General features: G+C 35.4%; 1 protein-coding gene across 1 annotated transcript in view; it reads right to left on the bottom strand.

The window, feature by feature from the left end:
* Window positions 1–17148, bottom strand: part of Usp24 (ubiquitin specific peptidase 24) — a 134381-nt gene that overhangs the window by 94996 nt on the left and 22237 nt on the right. The window contains 6 exon segments of the mRNA XM_015484945.2: window positions 1779–1844; window positions 2464–2499; window positions 7568–7690; window positions 8346–8489; window positions 12014–12081; window positions 13769–13934. Of these exon segments, the coding sequence (XP_015340431.1) occupies window positions 1779–1844; window positions 2464–2499; window positions 7568–7690; window positions 8346–8489; window positions 12014–12081; window positions 13769–13934 (603 nt within the window).

The raw sequence follows: 17148 nt of genomic DNA, 5'->3' as shown, positions 1-17148 counted from the left end.
ATCCCAGCCCTAATTTGTTCTTTATATAAACACAAATTAAATATGTGGAAGAAATGTTAATGCTTTGGGGAGGATTAAGACCGACTAGAGCCCTTAGGAATGGAGTTTCCTATCCATGGAGGTGTAAGACAGGCTGGGTGAGCTAGAGATGTGGCTCAGTGGAAGAGCACTTACCTGGCAGGTGTGAAGCCCTGGGTTTGATTCTCAGTACTAGAAAAAAATTTAAAGGGAAAAAAAAAAAAAAAAAAAAAAAAAAAAAAATATGATTTGAACTCACTGTTATAATATGGCCTAGATTTATTCTGGGACACAGCCACCTTCTTAACTGGTCAGAAATCTGATATTTACCATGAATTTTAATTATACTTGTTTATTAAAATGAGAATTTCAACCTTTGGATCTCTTTGTCTGGTGCCTGAGTTTTACCATCTTTTCCATACCAGCTAGACTAATAAAATTCTACATCAACTGTAGTCAACAATACAACTGTTCTGAAAAACATCTGACCTAAAGGGAAATTTTTGAAATTATCACAACACTCAACAACAATGAAGGATAAGGCCATAATCCTAAGTATCCATCCTTAAACAATTTTCATTCAGGTACAGTAGAAATTTGGACCTGCTCTGGTTTTGATGTGTTTTTAAATAAATTGAATCTATAGAAAATTACTAATTGTTTAAACATTTTTCAGAAATAAACTTAATTTGTTATATTTCCCAATGTCCCAAAAGACCAGTTCTTGAGAAGCAAACTAAATAAAAAGCCTGTTCCCTAAAGAGATTTTTCTGCTTTGTTTTAAAAATCACTACCTATTATTTTCCAAGTCAATAAACTCCTTTCCAATATACTTGATATACTCAATGGGGATCCAAAATGAGAGTCCAACAGCTTAAGTAACTCCCAGGACAGGCAGAAGAGGCTCCCTGGACAGTTAATGATCTGGCAGATACCTAATTTTTAAAGATAAACATGGGTGGCATGAAAGGGTCAGTCTACTATCACACTGTCAAGTCTCTTTCCCTGACCAATGTTACACCCTCATGCAAAGAAGGATCAGAGAAGTCAATGAGTCATGATTCCACAGAAATAACGGCTACTCTAAGCACAATATGTAACATTCAGGTATATTATTTTACTACATCATTTTCTACATTGATCAAATTATGGTAGCTAGCACAGGGTTTTATCCATGACAAATAACTGAATGATTAACTAGAATAAAGGGTTCTTAGCTGCATTGAGGTCAGAAGTCTGTGAAAAATTATTCTCCTTACTATAAAGTGAAATTCTTTAAGAAAATAAAGTTGACATGAAAAACTAATGGTACTGCACATGAGGGATCATGTGAAGTTCCTATGTTATGGTATACTGTTATCTGTTAAGTTTCTGTAACACCAAAAAGCCTGAACAACCTTGCTAAAATATTTTTATTTGTGCTTTATCCTATGAAATAAATTCTGATTCATATGATCATTTAGCAGTCACAAAATTGTTATGCACATATATATTGCCACATATAGCACCTATTAAAGAGCAAGATAATTTCATGTAACAATCACAAATTGAGAGAAAAATGCCATAGGCAAAGGGGAAATAGTGAGGTAAAAAACACAAACAGCCTACATGTAAATTTGGTTATGACTATATTTCTTTGGTTATCAGAACCATGGAATTTGCTCCTCTCAGGATTAACTTTTAACAGACGGTGCCCCTGGTCGCATACCAACCCAAATAAAGTAAAGGTGCACACTGAGCGCACACATAGTTTAACTCACCCCAAGTTCTATGTCTTCTGAATGGAGTTTGGCTTGGATTGCTGCAAATCCACCTAATTCTCCAAACTGACAAGAAAACAGGCACAAATTAACTTTGAAACACTACATGTTAATAATTTAAGGTAGTTAAGGCTAATATTTTACTTTTGCTGTGCTCTATATTACTGGTCTTAAGAGTTATGACAGAAGTAACTCAAATTCTCCTATAGATATTGCCGAAGACATGCTAAGTCCAAAAGCTGAGGTTCCTTGTATACACTGTACATACAAAAAGAAGAAACTACAAAACATATCCCTTTGGGAAAACATTATTCTTTGTAGCTGTCATTTGCTTAAAATATTGCAATTGGAAAATTTCATTAGAAAATGGGAAATAAAATATATGACCATTGCTCGTTTGGATCTGAAATGTCCAAAATCTCTTCATTGGTCCCCAATGAAGAAATGTTCAAAGGTGGGGCTTTGGGGAAGTTATTGGATTGTGAGGGCTCTGCCCACATCAATGGACTAATCCACTGATGAATTCATGACTGAATAACCTATAGAGGGAATAGGGTCCTGGGAGGGGAGCATGGACTATATCATATCTGCAACCCTTCCCTTCCTTTTTCTCTATTTCTCTCTGTTATTTTTCATGGGTACTGCAACAAAAGCTAACACAATCATATTAATAACAGTTGTATACCTTATTTACCAAATCCACAACCCATCCATGAGGTTCCTATAAGAAAAGAAAAGAAAAATTGAAATGCTAACATAAAAGCTTCCACATTAACCCTTGTATTTCTTTTCTAAATGAAGTCAGAGGAAAAATCATTAAAATCTGAAAAATACTTTCAAAGTTTGTCCATTGGTTTCTTTGGAAATTACTATATAAAATTTTTAAAGTGTCTAAGTCTGAATTTGATAGAATTGCCACAATGTGGAGCATTTATCCGTAAATACATTCATGTGTTTTGGGAAGCCAAGGTCAGATTTTTTAAAATTTATTTATTTATTCTAATTCATTATACATGACAGCAGAATGCCCAAGATCAGCTGGTTAAGCTCTTCAAAGAATATGATGACTTAAATTCTCTAATAAGAAAGTTATAATTTAGAAATTAAGAATTAATTATTTACCCAAAGAATAAATAATCAGGAATCAAGAGATTAAAATTTTAGTCCCAACTGAATCATTAATATCCTTAAGCAAGCTTTCTTCTCCTTTTCTTTCCCTTCCCTGTTTACATTTCTAGGTGCTGGATACAGAACCAAGTAACTAAGCAGAGATGCGATACCTGCTTTCATTGAGTGCATATTCTAGTAGGGTCAACAAAATAAGAAAATCTACTTATAGAAGATAATTGGGATTGTGTTAAGTCCTATAAAAGGGAAAACAAAAGGTCCTCCACTGAAAAAAACCAAACTAGCCTCTACTCAGGGTAGTGATTATAAAAGACCTCTACGAGGTTGGAACCTCAAGAATGACATAGATGTGGCCATTTAAAGAACAGTCCAGACAGAGAGGCTGAAACGGCAAAGATTTTGGTGTGGAAAGGAAGAAAAGACTACTGTGTTTGAAAAACCAAGAGAAAACTCTCCCACCTGGGACACAATGAGCCAGGGGAAGCAGCAAAGATAAAGCTGTAGACAAAAGCAAAGGCCAGATCATGCAGAAACTTGCAAGCTGTGATCATAAGGAGAGGGACTGAAGAGAATGTTTTATTTTAAGAAGATTACTCTTACAGTTCTATTCAGAACATAATGGAAGAACAAGAAGCAGACAAAACCAGGTGGAAGAACAGTGCTGTGATTAGACAGTATATGGTGGTGTGTGGAACAGGACCCTAACAGGAGTTGGGGGAGAAATCACTGGAATTATAATAAAAAAGAACTTGTTTATGGTTTAGACATGGGAAGTAAGAAAAAAGGGATGAATCATGGCCAACTCCTGTGTTTTTGGCTTGGACATGGATGTAGATGACGATGTTATTTACTGAGAGAAGCTGGGAAGACAAAATGAAGTTCCACTTAGGCATACTAAATTTGAGATCTCTGTGTGTGGCAACCAAGAAGAGGACATGGTTGACTCAAGTCTGGTGTGCTCAGAGAGGAGGTTTGGCCCTGACAGATATAAGTTGGAGAACCACCAACACAGAGATGACATTTAAATCCATGAAAATGGAAGACATTTCTTAGAGGAAGTGTAGTGAAGGAAGACAGGAAGGCCTGAGTCAAAGCCAGATAGTGGGAAAGGAACAAACAAAGGCAATGTGGCTTATGGGCAGGCAGAAAAGCAAGAGACTGGAATGTCCTGAAAGTCACCGAAGAAAAACAGTCAAGAAGGAAGAACTGTGACCAATGTTGTGTGTGGGGTTGAGAAGATTCCTCCCAACCTCAAAACCTGGAGGAATGACTTCAGTGGATGTGGGAAAAGAAGATGGAAAGCTCTGAAGAATTAATGGGAACTTAAGTCTGGTTACTCTAACAAGCTCTCCAACTAAAAATAACAGCACTGGATAAAAACATTAAAATTTTCTTCCCTTCAATATTGGGGATTAAACCTAGGACTTTGTGCATGCTAGGCAATTATTCTACCACTGAACTACATTCCCAACTCTTTTCTTCTTTAAATATAAATTTTATTTTGAGACAGGATTTTATTAAGTTGCCCAAGTTGACCTTGAAATTGTGAGCCTCCTGCCTTTACTTCCTGAGTAGCTGGAATTGCAGGTGGGCGCCACTATACCTGGCTTAAAGAAATAATCTTTTAAAACATTTGCTAGTTTGACAACAGATAGCTGAGAAGTTAAAACAAGGAGAAAGCTGGAATCCTGTGAGGTCAGATTCTCATTGAAGCCAGCTTTTATTCCACAGGTATCTGGGGAAATCTGGTGATCTGAACTTCCAACTTCATGAGAAATAGGACAGCCAAGGTGGCGGCAAGGAGACTCAGGACTGTCATCTAAAGCTAGAACCTAGAGGGCCATATCCACAATGAAAAGATGGCCATATCCAATGGGCCATATCCACAATGAAAAGAAACACCTGCAGAAAAAAAGCAAGGAAGCCTGCCTACTCTTGACTTTGGGACTGATTGGAGAGGAGAACAAAATTCAAGAATCTGTAACCACAGAAGTGCCCTCATATGGCTTTGCTGCTCAAATTCCCACTGAATCTGTCATCTGAAAAACCTTACTATATACAATTTGAGGAGTTTATAAGTCTGTGTTTTGATGAAAACCAAAATGTTTTCTAAAGTAGTCCCAGACTGTAGTGCTTCCAGGCAGCTGGAAGAAGTATAAGTAAATCCTTTTTGGAGGAAAAGAGCTTTTAACTCAAGCCTCAAAAAAATCCCCCCAGATTAAATTCTAAGAAACACAAGTTTACAGAAAAACAAATAAGTAAAAGTATATTTACACACACAGAACAAGTGAGTAAAAGTCAGAACGAGATCTTTAGCTATTAGACACAAAATATACTAAGCATTAAACAAACTGCAGGTTGAAAATGAGTCAAGAACATGGTAAAATGAAAAGTGACTGAACAGTCAAAAAAGAACTAATAGAATTTATATAAATAAAAATATAGGAACTGAAGTTACATAAATAAATGAATAAGTTAAATAGATTAAATACAAATTTTTTTAAAAAGCAGTAACTGGGCTATGGATGTAGGAAAAAAACTGATCACAAATATAGCACAGAATGATACAGTCAAATTAAAGCTCCAGAGAAATAGAGACTAATGGGAAAGAGGCAATATTTTAACAGAAGATGGTTGAGAAATTAATAGAATTGATGCAAGATACTAATCCTTAAATTTAGAAGCCCAATGAATGCAAAGTAAAACAAAAACAATATGTCAGTCAATTGCATAAAAATCAAATTGACAAACATCAAAGAGAAAGAAAAGATTTCAAAATACATTTAGGGAAGAACAATAGATGATGGGAAGTTATCTTGGGAAACATGCTAAGGTCTTTATGCACATACACATATACTGAGTTTTAAGTTTTATTTAGTGAATAAATTAAAAATTTAGGGTAACCAATGAAAGAATGACTGGGGGGGACACCCTAGATTCTTTTTGAGTTATGGATGTGAAGGGGAGCAGAGAATCATGCTGAGGCTATGTTATTAAGGGCAGAATATTTAAAGATCAGAGCATGTTGCATACATGGGAATGATCCAAAAGTGAGGAAAAGATTGAGGATAACAAGGAACAGAAAAGCTAAGGAGCAAAATAGTTTAGAAGGCAAGAGGACGGGGATCTAGGACCTTGGTAGGAGAGAGGATTTTTCTGTGGTAATAAGAGGAATATAAGATTGAATTTTTCTGTTCTCAGGTTGTGGCACATGGGAGCTAAAGGGAAGAAGGAACTTCTGAGTTCTTACTATGAGGAACTATTAGGTTCAGTGTTTCTATATCCATTTGTCATTTAATCCTTACATCAGAAGAGAAGAGACTACAGTATTTTTGGGAGACAGTACAGTTAAAGAAAGCCAACTCTGGAGCTGGGTTGCATGAGTTCTTCTTATGACCAGGCAATTGGGCTTGAGCAAATATATAAACTTTATCTTAGTTTCACATATTTGGAAGGAGGGTAAAAATAGCATCTAACTCCTAAAGAGTTATTATGGAGATTAAATCCCAAGTCCATATTCACTGCCCTCAGACTCAGCTGTTAACTCTTCTCTAGAGTATTGTCTGACCCATCAATGTGGCAATAACCACTCCCTCCTCTGAATTCTATACACAGTATATATTATTCTAATTGCAACTACTCTTTATTATACTATAATTTTTTGTTCTCGGATTCTAAGCTAAGGATCTTGTCTTTATATTATAGACAAGGTCTACTGGTTTATATTTATATCTTCCAAACCTAGAATAATGCCAGACACACAATAAATGTTCAATAAATGGGCACTGAACTAAAACCCTGCTTCTAATAAAGCAGCGGGCAAGTTTCTTATCAACATATAAACTTCTTTAAACTGTTTCTCAAAAACCAAACAGTGTTTGAGTTAAAGGACTATTTAGATTACATACTTGTTGTGGGTATAAAATTATAGGCACACTACAGACCTTTCAGTATAAAAAAGAAATGCTGCTTCTGGGTCTAAAAAAGCAAACTTTAATGCTTATGGAATTTGAGAGCCTTATATGAGACTAACTACTAGATTATTGTTTTAGGTACAATTAGTTACTTCAAGCCATCAAATGCTTCAGTCTCTCAAATATCTCTGCTGGGATACCAATTTAAAAAAAAGTTCTGGGGGCTGGGGTTATGGCTCAGCAGTAGAACGCTTGCCTAGCATGTGCGAGGCCCTGGGTTCGATCCTTGGCACCACATTAAATAAAATTAAGGTTGTGGTCCAACTACAACTAAAAAATAAATTTTTAAAAAAGTTCTTGGGCTGGGGTTGTGGCTCAGCAGTAGAGTGCTTGTCTGGCATGTGCGGGGCCCTGGGTTTGATCCTCAGCACCACATACAAATCAATAAACTAAAGGTATTGTGTCCAACTACAACTAAAAAATAAATATAAAAAAAAAAAAAAAAGTTCTGATAATCTAATAGAGTACTACTTTACCAAATGTAAGTTTAAATGTATAAAATTATTCATGATATAGTAAACAGCCATGTAATATCTGAATAAATTTTAATTTTATAAACTATATGAAATATTTATAATTTTTCATAATTATTTTTATCCTTCCATGTAAATTATCATTTTTACAGCACAAAAAATACTTTTCAAGTATTTCTCTATAAAAAGAACTATGAAACACAATTATATTTACCTTTTGGAAAGCAGACACAGGTGAAATAGCAAACATATTTCTTTCTCCAAACACTTCTGCCCAATTCCTTTGTGACACTTTCATTCTGTTTTTAAAGTGGTATTCATTATCGGGATTGAAAGCCTAGATTCAAAGAGAATGGAGAAATGTTATTATTTATTTCAATAGCAACACATTAGCATTAGAAAGAAGTAAGTCTTGGATTCCTTCATTAATGGAAACTTTCAAGAACACTAACAAAGCACACACCATGGCTGGTGCAGGGGAGCAGAGCACTGGGTTAGTAACTCCCTTGCCCTGCTCCTGTTCACTGGAGGAGGGGTGCACAACAGAGGAGAAGTCTGACTCCAGACAAGGCAGTGCCAATGTCCCAGAAGCACTCGGGCTGCCACAGGCAGAGCTGGGCCACAGAGGAAGTTAGGAGGGGAAGGCATGAGCTGGGGGGAAAAGCCAGAAAGCAAAAGACAGAAACACATGCATTTAAGATGTGCAGTCAGGGAAAGGATGGGGAAACTATTTAATAATTCTATGAGCTGAAAACTCCATTAAAAAATAATTTTTAAAAACTCCATTAAAAACAGAAAAGCATTTCTTTCAAATTAAACACAGGATTATTGCTCTACTTTTTTAAAATAAAAAACAAGGACTCTCAGAGCTAAGTTAATATCTTTAACGATACAATCATTTTTATTCATTATTAGATAATTACAAGCCAAAGAACATTAAGTACCTTAAACAAAATCAAAACATAAAGTACTTCATTCTGGAGATACTATACCATTGTAAGCACACCCAGGAGACCAATGGGAATTGGATCTTGTTTTATTCTCTCTGCAACCAGTTCTATTAATAGCATCAACATGTTGTAGATTCCTTCGTGAATTTCAGTACCCCACTTGTGAACAGCACTTGATGTCAGGAGCTACAAAAACATAAAGAGTAGTCTAGAGTCTAACTTGAAAAAAGAAAATAAATTTACAGTTTATTAGGTCAATTTCAAATAATCAAAAGATTATGACCAGAATACTTTCTTTTATGCACATGACTCAATTTAAAAGGATCCACAGCTGTAGGCCATCTACTTGTTCCTTTATTTCAAAGTCAACACAGGTTTTTTAATTTTATTGCCCTTACATGAAAGCAGTTTGTTTAAAAGATAATTTTTATTTGCTCCTATATTTTTCATTATTACTATGGGATGTCCAGTGGCACAGACCAAATAAAAACCTGACATTAAGTCCAGATATTACTGTTTTCTAGTTGTATGGCCATGAACAAATTTGCCTGGGCTCTCAGGGTCTCAGTTTTCATATTTAATGAGGGAGAATTCCTGCCCTCTTCAAACAGATATAACCAGGACTGAGATATAACAAATATGAAAGCATTTTATAAATATTAAACCACTGTTAATGTATCTTGATAGTTGGATGTTAATATTAATATTTTAGAATCCAATCCAAACTATGTATTTCATGGATTCTAATGTGCATAATGTTTTCACATTTTCTAACATCTCAGAAGTAGGCCTCTATCTTACCACCTATTGACAATAGGACTCTAAATGTGAACAAATCTTAGAAATGCCTAACTAATTTATTTTGCACTTTTTTTTTGGTGGTGGTGAGGTGGGGTACCAGGGATTGAACTCAGGGGCACTCGACCACTGAGCTACATCCCAGTCCTAATTTTATTTAGAAACCGGTTCCTACTGAGTTGCGTAGTGCCTCACTTTTACTAAGGCTAGCTTTGAACTTGAGGTCCTCCTGCCTTAGCCTCCTGAGCAGCTGGAATTATAGGCATGTAACACCACGCCCCACCCTTTTTTTTCTATTTGGTATAAGTGGTATTTAACTTTTTAAATGTTTAAGCAAATCTAAAATAGCTATAAGTGACAAGATACTTGAGCACTATTTACTATGTAACTATTTTTCTCAAATATAAACATCAAATATAAAATAGTGGTACATATTAAAATAAAACAGCTTCTTAAATTTCTTAAAAAGGAGAGAAACTAGATTTCTCCAATCTTCAGTCTTCTAGTCCTGTGGCAGTCTAACTCAGGAAAAACTGCTGGAACAGGAAACGAGAAATCACAGAATTTCACTTGATTTGATATGGTGCTTTCATGTTTTTTGTTAAGATTTCCCTTGAGAGGAAAAATACTGTGCAATAAAAATCTCTTCTTGATCATATTGAGAACTTCTTAAAAAGAATAGTCTGACAGAGAACAAACTTCAGTAGACACAGAGAGAAATCTTAGTTCAAGATTTTCTAAAAACCACTCACTGCACTATTTGCTCAAATGAGTAAAAATACTAAGATTAATTTTATATAAAACAGTGAGTTCTTACTTTTTACAAAAAAATTTTGACTACATATTCCTCCTATATTTAAAAATTAAATAACAAAACCAAATGAAATAGAGATTAACAATGAAAAAGCTCATGAGGTTACCAAATAAAAATGCCTGTGAATTAAGCACCCTTCCTCTGCTATCATCTCATTTGTTTGTTTTTCACTTTGAAAATGCAGTTCTGACTACCTTCTGAGAGAGGTGGGGAAAGGCAAGCAGCACCATTGTGTGTTGAGGCAGACAAGGTTTAAACATGATGATGCTCTACAGCCAAATTTAGATGATTTTCTCTGCCTGAATATACTAACAAGAATCCAGGTTGGCCTGAAGGTGAAAAAGTGAAGAATGTAGAAATAACAAGCTCCTTTTGTGCCCCTCATTCATGCACTCACTTATTCATATCCTTACTTCTAAAAAAACTATGAGAAATCTTGTAAGAAAAGCCTGGTGATGAGGGGAGAGAGACAGTTAACATACCAGAAAATACAGCTAAAGGAAATCGTACCAATTATATTAAATCCTACTGAGTTTTTCCAGCATCCAAGCCTAAAGGCACACAAAATTCTGTAGCTCTTCTGACTTAATGAAACAAAGTGTGCCTAATTGATGGGGAGGAGAGAACCTTAGGAGCTCTAAGCTGTAAGAGAATTTAACATTCTTACATTAACAAAACTGAATCGCATAATGCAGCATTGCTTTGAGATTTAGTTTTACAGAAAACAACTGACCAACCATTTGACCGGTTCATCATACTACTACAGTAGCTGAGGACTCTGCAGAGTATCTCTGTATAGGGGTAAAGAGAAATAGTCCAAATAAGCAATGTGCTGGTGAACTGACCTAATACAGGATTTTCTGGAGATCCTCAACCCAAAGGTCCTTTTCTTGCACTAAAATAATTTCTTTTTTCATAACTGCAAATAAACTTGTATTTTCTTTGTCCATAAATTCATGCATATGATATGTGTCACAGTATGTTACATTATAGTCTACTTTTTAAAGCTACTATTATTAAGAGAATTGCTTCAATTTTTAAATTATTTTAAACTACATATTGGTATATATAAATCCACCTAAAATGAAAATAAATCTTGATCTTATAGAATCTCAGCCAAAATGACAATTTAAAAATTTCTCTTATTTTTCAAAAATGAAGATACTTTTGTTCCTGAAATTAATTTTGTTAGTTTTTAAACCTGAATCAAGGGAGATCTGTCTACCAAAACTGAGATGGGAATAATCATTTGCAAATGATAATTTGTTTCACTCAGTTTTAAGATAAACACAAACTTTAGCCATCTGTAGTTCTACTGACTTACTTGCATATGGGACAAAAACAGATGTCAAAATTCGGCAGTACAAAACATCAAGAGACTCATTCATTCATTCAATCATGACTACCGAGCTCTATCTATGAGTTAGGCCTTGGTTATTCTCTACTGGGGAAAATAACAGGGTCTATGACAGACATAGTCTCTACTCTTGTGAGGATTCAAGACTCATGTTCTGAAATGGGAATCATGCTGAGTCAGACTGCTTTTAGAAATGCATTCCTGTGATCTATTCCCATTTTAAAAGGGACTGCTAAAAGATATGATCAGAAAGGGAGCATATCACTCTGGTTCTGACAGAGATGCTGCCATATGCATGCCATTTCGTCAGGAAAGATACCTAACCTAGTCAAACTTTCAATAGTTTAAAAACATCTCCGCCAAATATCTCGTAAAATAAGCAGCATAAAGTGACTCATATTTTGTTAAATGAATAATTATCTAAGTGCCATAATCCTTAGTTTACCAAGATATACCACTTCCTAGTAAAGTTTTAATCTATTCTTTAGCAATTTAACTGTAGGAAGTAAAAGTCATATTCAATCAAAGACAAGTATAAACAATTAGATATAAAAAAAATTAAATCATCAATAAGCCTCAAATACAGGGCTAATTTTTTCCTATTGGAGAATTCCTCAGTTGAACAAGATTTATAAACTGGTCTTACACATAAATAACTAAAACTAAAGGTCTTTCCACCTTTACTCCCCCACCAACCTCTACCCCCCCACCACAAAAATCAAATCACCAAATTTTTCTTACCTTTTTAAATGCTTCAGGCATACACCTATCCATAAATCTTTTACAATTCTCGTCAGACTCGGAAAGACCTTGGGAAAATAAATAAAAGAATATCCCTTATTTAGATTTTTATGTAGTCTATAGAAATCTCAAATTCACACAAATGGAGCTGTTTATCATAGAAACCTTGGTTTTTAAACAATTATTAAAAGTAGAATATAAACATTCTCCTGGAGTAAAGGGCTTAGATATAATCATAGCAATAGACTTAATATTAATTAAAACCCAAAAGGTTGATCTTATGTTCCATGTCAGAATAACTTTAATAATCTGATTAAACAGCTAGTAAAACAACAGCAGCTACTTACTATCCATTATTGCTTCCCTAGACGGCTTTATAAAAACACAAACATTTATCAAATGCCAAAATCACTCTTCTTCCCTAGAACAAATCAATGACTCTGCATAGTAAAATACACAGAACTGTGTCTAGCAGAATTCTCATAGTTTAAGTGATCAACACTAAGTGAATGAATGAATCCACTGTAAAAGCATACTTCAGAAGTTTTTTGTTTTTTTTTTTTAATTACTGGAATACTGCTAAAAATTTTTCTTTTTTCTTTTTCTTCAGACCCACTGTCTAGCACATTTCCTAGATCTCGAAGGTGCCCAATAAATACTGCTATTGGGAAGCTAATTTTAAGTGTATCATAAAAGCCAGTTCCCAGTAAATCTAAATCTACTCAGAAAAGTTCATTTTGATGTGTCTCATTCAATTCTGGTAGTAAACTATACATACTTATACATCTTCAGTATTTTAGGCTGTTTTCTAAACATGTAATCTTTTTAATGACCATAAATACAAAAGAAAATATAAACAAGGTCTCTGTAATTCCCATANTTTTTTTTTTTTTTTTTTTTTTTTTTTTTTTTTTTTTTTTTTTTTTTTTGTGATTCTGGATATTGAACCCAGGGCCTCATATATGCTGGGCAAGTGTTTTATCACTGAGCCATATCCCAACCCTTTTTAAAAATTTTATTTTGATACAGGGTCTTGGTGAGTTGCCTATGCTGGCCTCTAACTTGCAATCCTCTCTGCCTCCATCTCCTAAGGAGCTGGGATTATAGGCATGTGCCACCACACCCTACTATGCACTCTTAATAAGAAAAAATATCCTAAGATAGTGGCCTCATTCCTTTTATTTTGTAACAATTAATATGAATTTTTAAAAATAGATTTATAGTACAGACTTTTCTTCTAATCTAGTGATATTTTATCACTCTATTAGCTTCATTTTTGTAAAACACTTAAGACAGTATCAAGCACTTAATAAGCACAAAATGTTTGTTAAATAAACATTACTTTCTTCTTTCTTTCTCTCCTTTTTTAGTAGTGCTAGAGACTGAACTCAGGATCTTGAACTGGCTAGGCAAATACTCTACCACTAAGTTAAAACCCCAAACCCTTTCTATTCTTTAACAAAACAAAACAACAACAACAACAAGCACCACCTGAATTGAACCCAAATTCAAAGTGCTCCAAGCTTCTGTGGAAAAAGTTAATTTCAATTTCTATAAAAAGCTTTTAATTATATTTTAAATAATCTTACACTCTACTAGAGCTAGAAGAAAACTGATTAAAGCTTTTTATTCCACAGGGGATAAACAAAGACTAAGAGAATAAATAATCTGTCCAAGACCACACATGACAAAAGCCAAGATTATACTCAGTTGCCTATGAAAAATATTTCCTTTCTGAGGTATTTGAAAGCTTACCAAGTCTTGCTAGGTAGGTAGAAGCCAACAGGCATTTGCCTAGTGATTCTTCTCGCTTGTACGGGATGGACCAATGATCAGTCAGAACACGGCTTTCCAGTTCATATAAATTTGTTGTAGGGAATTCAATTCCTTCCCCTGAGCAGTTTCCATTTTCATCATTCTTCTGACAAAAAGGGATTGAGATAAAAAGCAAATAAACCAACCAGTTAGCAACTCCTCTAAAGATCTAGATTTAACACAGAGTAGATGATTAATGTATGGTAGCTATTAATACCAATAGTGTGAATTTCATCCCTCTTTCTCAAAATTTTATCTCTTAATCAATAAATAATACCTCAAATATTCTTAATTTTCACCATTCTGCATTCCCTACTCTTTCTCAGATGATCTCTTTCTTCCACAAACATTCATTTTCTCATAAGACACAAAACCTGCCTTCATCTCCAACCATCCTAATCTCACCTCTTTTTTTCCACTGAGGGGATAAATTTCTCCAGAGGTATCTAACACCTGCTATGTTCCTCTCCCAGTGACTCACTTCTGACACCACTCCAATCTGGATTCCACAGTCCCTACTGCCCTATTGTGTCTACTATTACCTTCACTTCTGAACTTGGCACCATTAATTCCAATAATCATGTTCCAGTGCTTTCCTTACTTCTCAATTTGATCTTCTACCCACCCTCACTCCTTCCTCTTGAAATGCTAGAATTCTCTTCTCCTACATTCCTATTTTCCTCCACTCTTGAGTATGGCTGTTCCTAGTGGTCTCCTCTTCTGGTACACCCTACTTTCTCCTTCCTAGACATCAGATATCTCAGTCCTCAAATCTCAGCACTATGCCTTTTCTTCTATCTATCCCTGGGTGATCTCATCTGTTCTCTAAATCTCAATTACTTCCACCAGGAGATGACTGGTAAATTTCTAGCTCCAGCTCAGACCTTTCTTCTGGGCTTCAGACCCTATTTGGCATCGTTTGTAATTAAGTATGTGTCCCAAACCAGATTCATGTGCTTCCACTCAATCCTGGTACACTTCTCCTATTCTCCACCCTAGTGAACAGCATCATATTCATCTGGCGTATGGCCAGAAACCACGGGGTCAATCTTAACACTCTGTTCTATTCCCATCCCCATGCCCAAGACCTGGTAATGAAACCCAAGTTTCTCTCAAATTCATCTGCTTCTAGTCACCTCCACAATCAAGCCGACACTACTACAGTTTTTGCCTGAATTATTTCACCAGCTTCCTACCTGCTCTCTCTCACACACATATTTGCTCTCCAAATCAATCTTTATACAGCACAAATCTGATGTTAACTCTACAACACCTGAATGGTTTCTCTTTATTCTTAACATAACCCCAATTTTAAATTATTTAAATTTTAAAATATTCTATCAGAGATTAAACAGCCCATCCCATACTTCTCTCTCCAGCTTCTCTGGGCCTTATGACAGGCACAATGTTCCCTACACTAAACTACTTTTCCAAAAGCCAAAACAATACTTCTGGTTCCTATTTCTTCTAGAACCTTGTCATTCTCCCAACTTCTCCTGTCTCTGAACTAGAGTGGAAACTGTATGTCCTCGCCTTGATGAACAGAATGCAGAAATGACATGATGTCTACGCCAAGGTCATAAAAGGCAATACAGCCTCCTACTGGCTCTGGCACTGTCTTAGTGCACACACCCCTAAACCAAGGATACCATGTCATGAAAGAAGCTAGGTTCAACGGAAAGGTGACATATGGTTGTCCTATCCTACAACCTAAGATCCCACCAGTCCCTAATGACCAGGAAAGGAGCCTTCAGGTGAGTTCAGCCTCTAGCCATCATCTTCAGTATTATCCTTCCAGATAAGGCCCTAAACATCATGGGGCAGAAGAAAAGGCATAACAAATGGTTGTTTTATGCCACCATTTCTAACTCACCCTTTGCCCTCTTTAACCTGCTTAAATTGGTTTAAGAGTAAGTATATTGTGTGTATCTTTAACTCTTTCAGTAAAGTTTTTCCAGAATGTCTAGTCTTAGACTCCTCCAATCATTACTTACTCTTACCATCCTGAACCTCTCTTTCACAGCACTACTCACAAATACAACTTGACATTGTTTGTGATTCACTTTGTTTGCCCTCACCCCCCGTGCCAAAGGATCAAGCTCCATGAACCTTCTCTACTTTTGACAACCTCTAAATCTCAAGAACCTAGTGCCTAAATATTGTTAAATAGAAAAATAATCCATGCAAAGATACAACTTTTAATGAATCAAGTGTAGAACTTTCCTTTAGATCTGTTCACACCATGCTAATTTATAACAAGGCAAACTAAATCCCAAACTGCCTAAAACCTACTCTAGTTTTTTTTTTAATCTGAATATTTTCGCAATTCACTCCACAGTTTAATCATTAGAAAATAAATAATTCCATTAAAATTCCTTTAACTTCAATGAAGAAAATGACTTTAAATATAAAGTCTAAGCCAGGCACGGTGGCGGATGCCTGTAATCCCAGCAGCTTAGGAGGCTGAGACAGATAAATCCAGGGTTCAGCCTCAGCAAAAGCAAGGTGCTAATCAATTCAGTGAGACCCTGTCTCTAAATAAAATGCTCAGGATGTGGCACAGTGGGCAAGTGTCCCGGAGTTTAATACTCAGTACCCACTCCCTGAAAAAAAAAAAAAAAAAGCATAAATGACAAAAAGAAATTTCAATTCCATACCAATGATATCTAAAGAAATCTAACTCATTATCTTTTTTTATGCTTAAACCGGGATGAAAATAAAGATAAAAAACAGGAAGGCAATTAGGTGTGGAAGACAATGTAAATTGAGAGGTGAAAAGTGGGAGTAGTGATGAAAATATTCTAAAATTAGAATGGTCATGATGGTTGCACACTAAATGAACACTTTAGAGAGTGAATTTTATGGTATGTGAATTATATCTCAATAAAGCTGTTAATAACAAAAATGAGTACAATAATTACAGTTATGTGAATATATGAAAAGAAGAATTTCAAAACACAAGAGTTGTACTTAATAGCCTATAATACAAATATAATACCTATTGCTATTAAGACAGTCTTAAACAGCAATTTAAAAAATAATATACTTAAGCCCTGACAAGTGAAAAATAACATGCTGCCTGCTAAGCAGTTAATATCCTTGGTCTTAAAAAGGGAGGAAACAAGTCCGGGTGCAGTGGTGCACACCTGTAATCCTAGTGACTTGGGAGGCTGAGGTAGGAGAATCAAGAGTTCAAAGCCAGCCTCTGCAAATGTGAGGCACTAAGCAACTCAGTGAAACCTTGTCTCTAAATAAAATACAAAATAGGGCTGGGAATATGGTTCAGTGGTTGAATGCCCCTGTGTTCAATCCCTGCACCC

The sequence above is a fragment of the Marmota marmota genome, unplaced genomic scaffold, assembly GCF_001458135.2.
Source record: "Marmota marmota marmota unplaced genomic scaffold, marMar, whole genome shotgun sequence".
NCBI lineage: Eukaryota > Metazoa > Chordata > Mammalia > Rodentia > Sciuridae > Marmota > Marmota marmota.
Note: the sequence above shows the minus strand (reverse complement) of the source record. Positions and strands in the feature narration are given on the sequence as shown.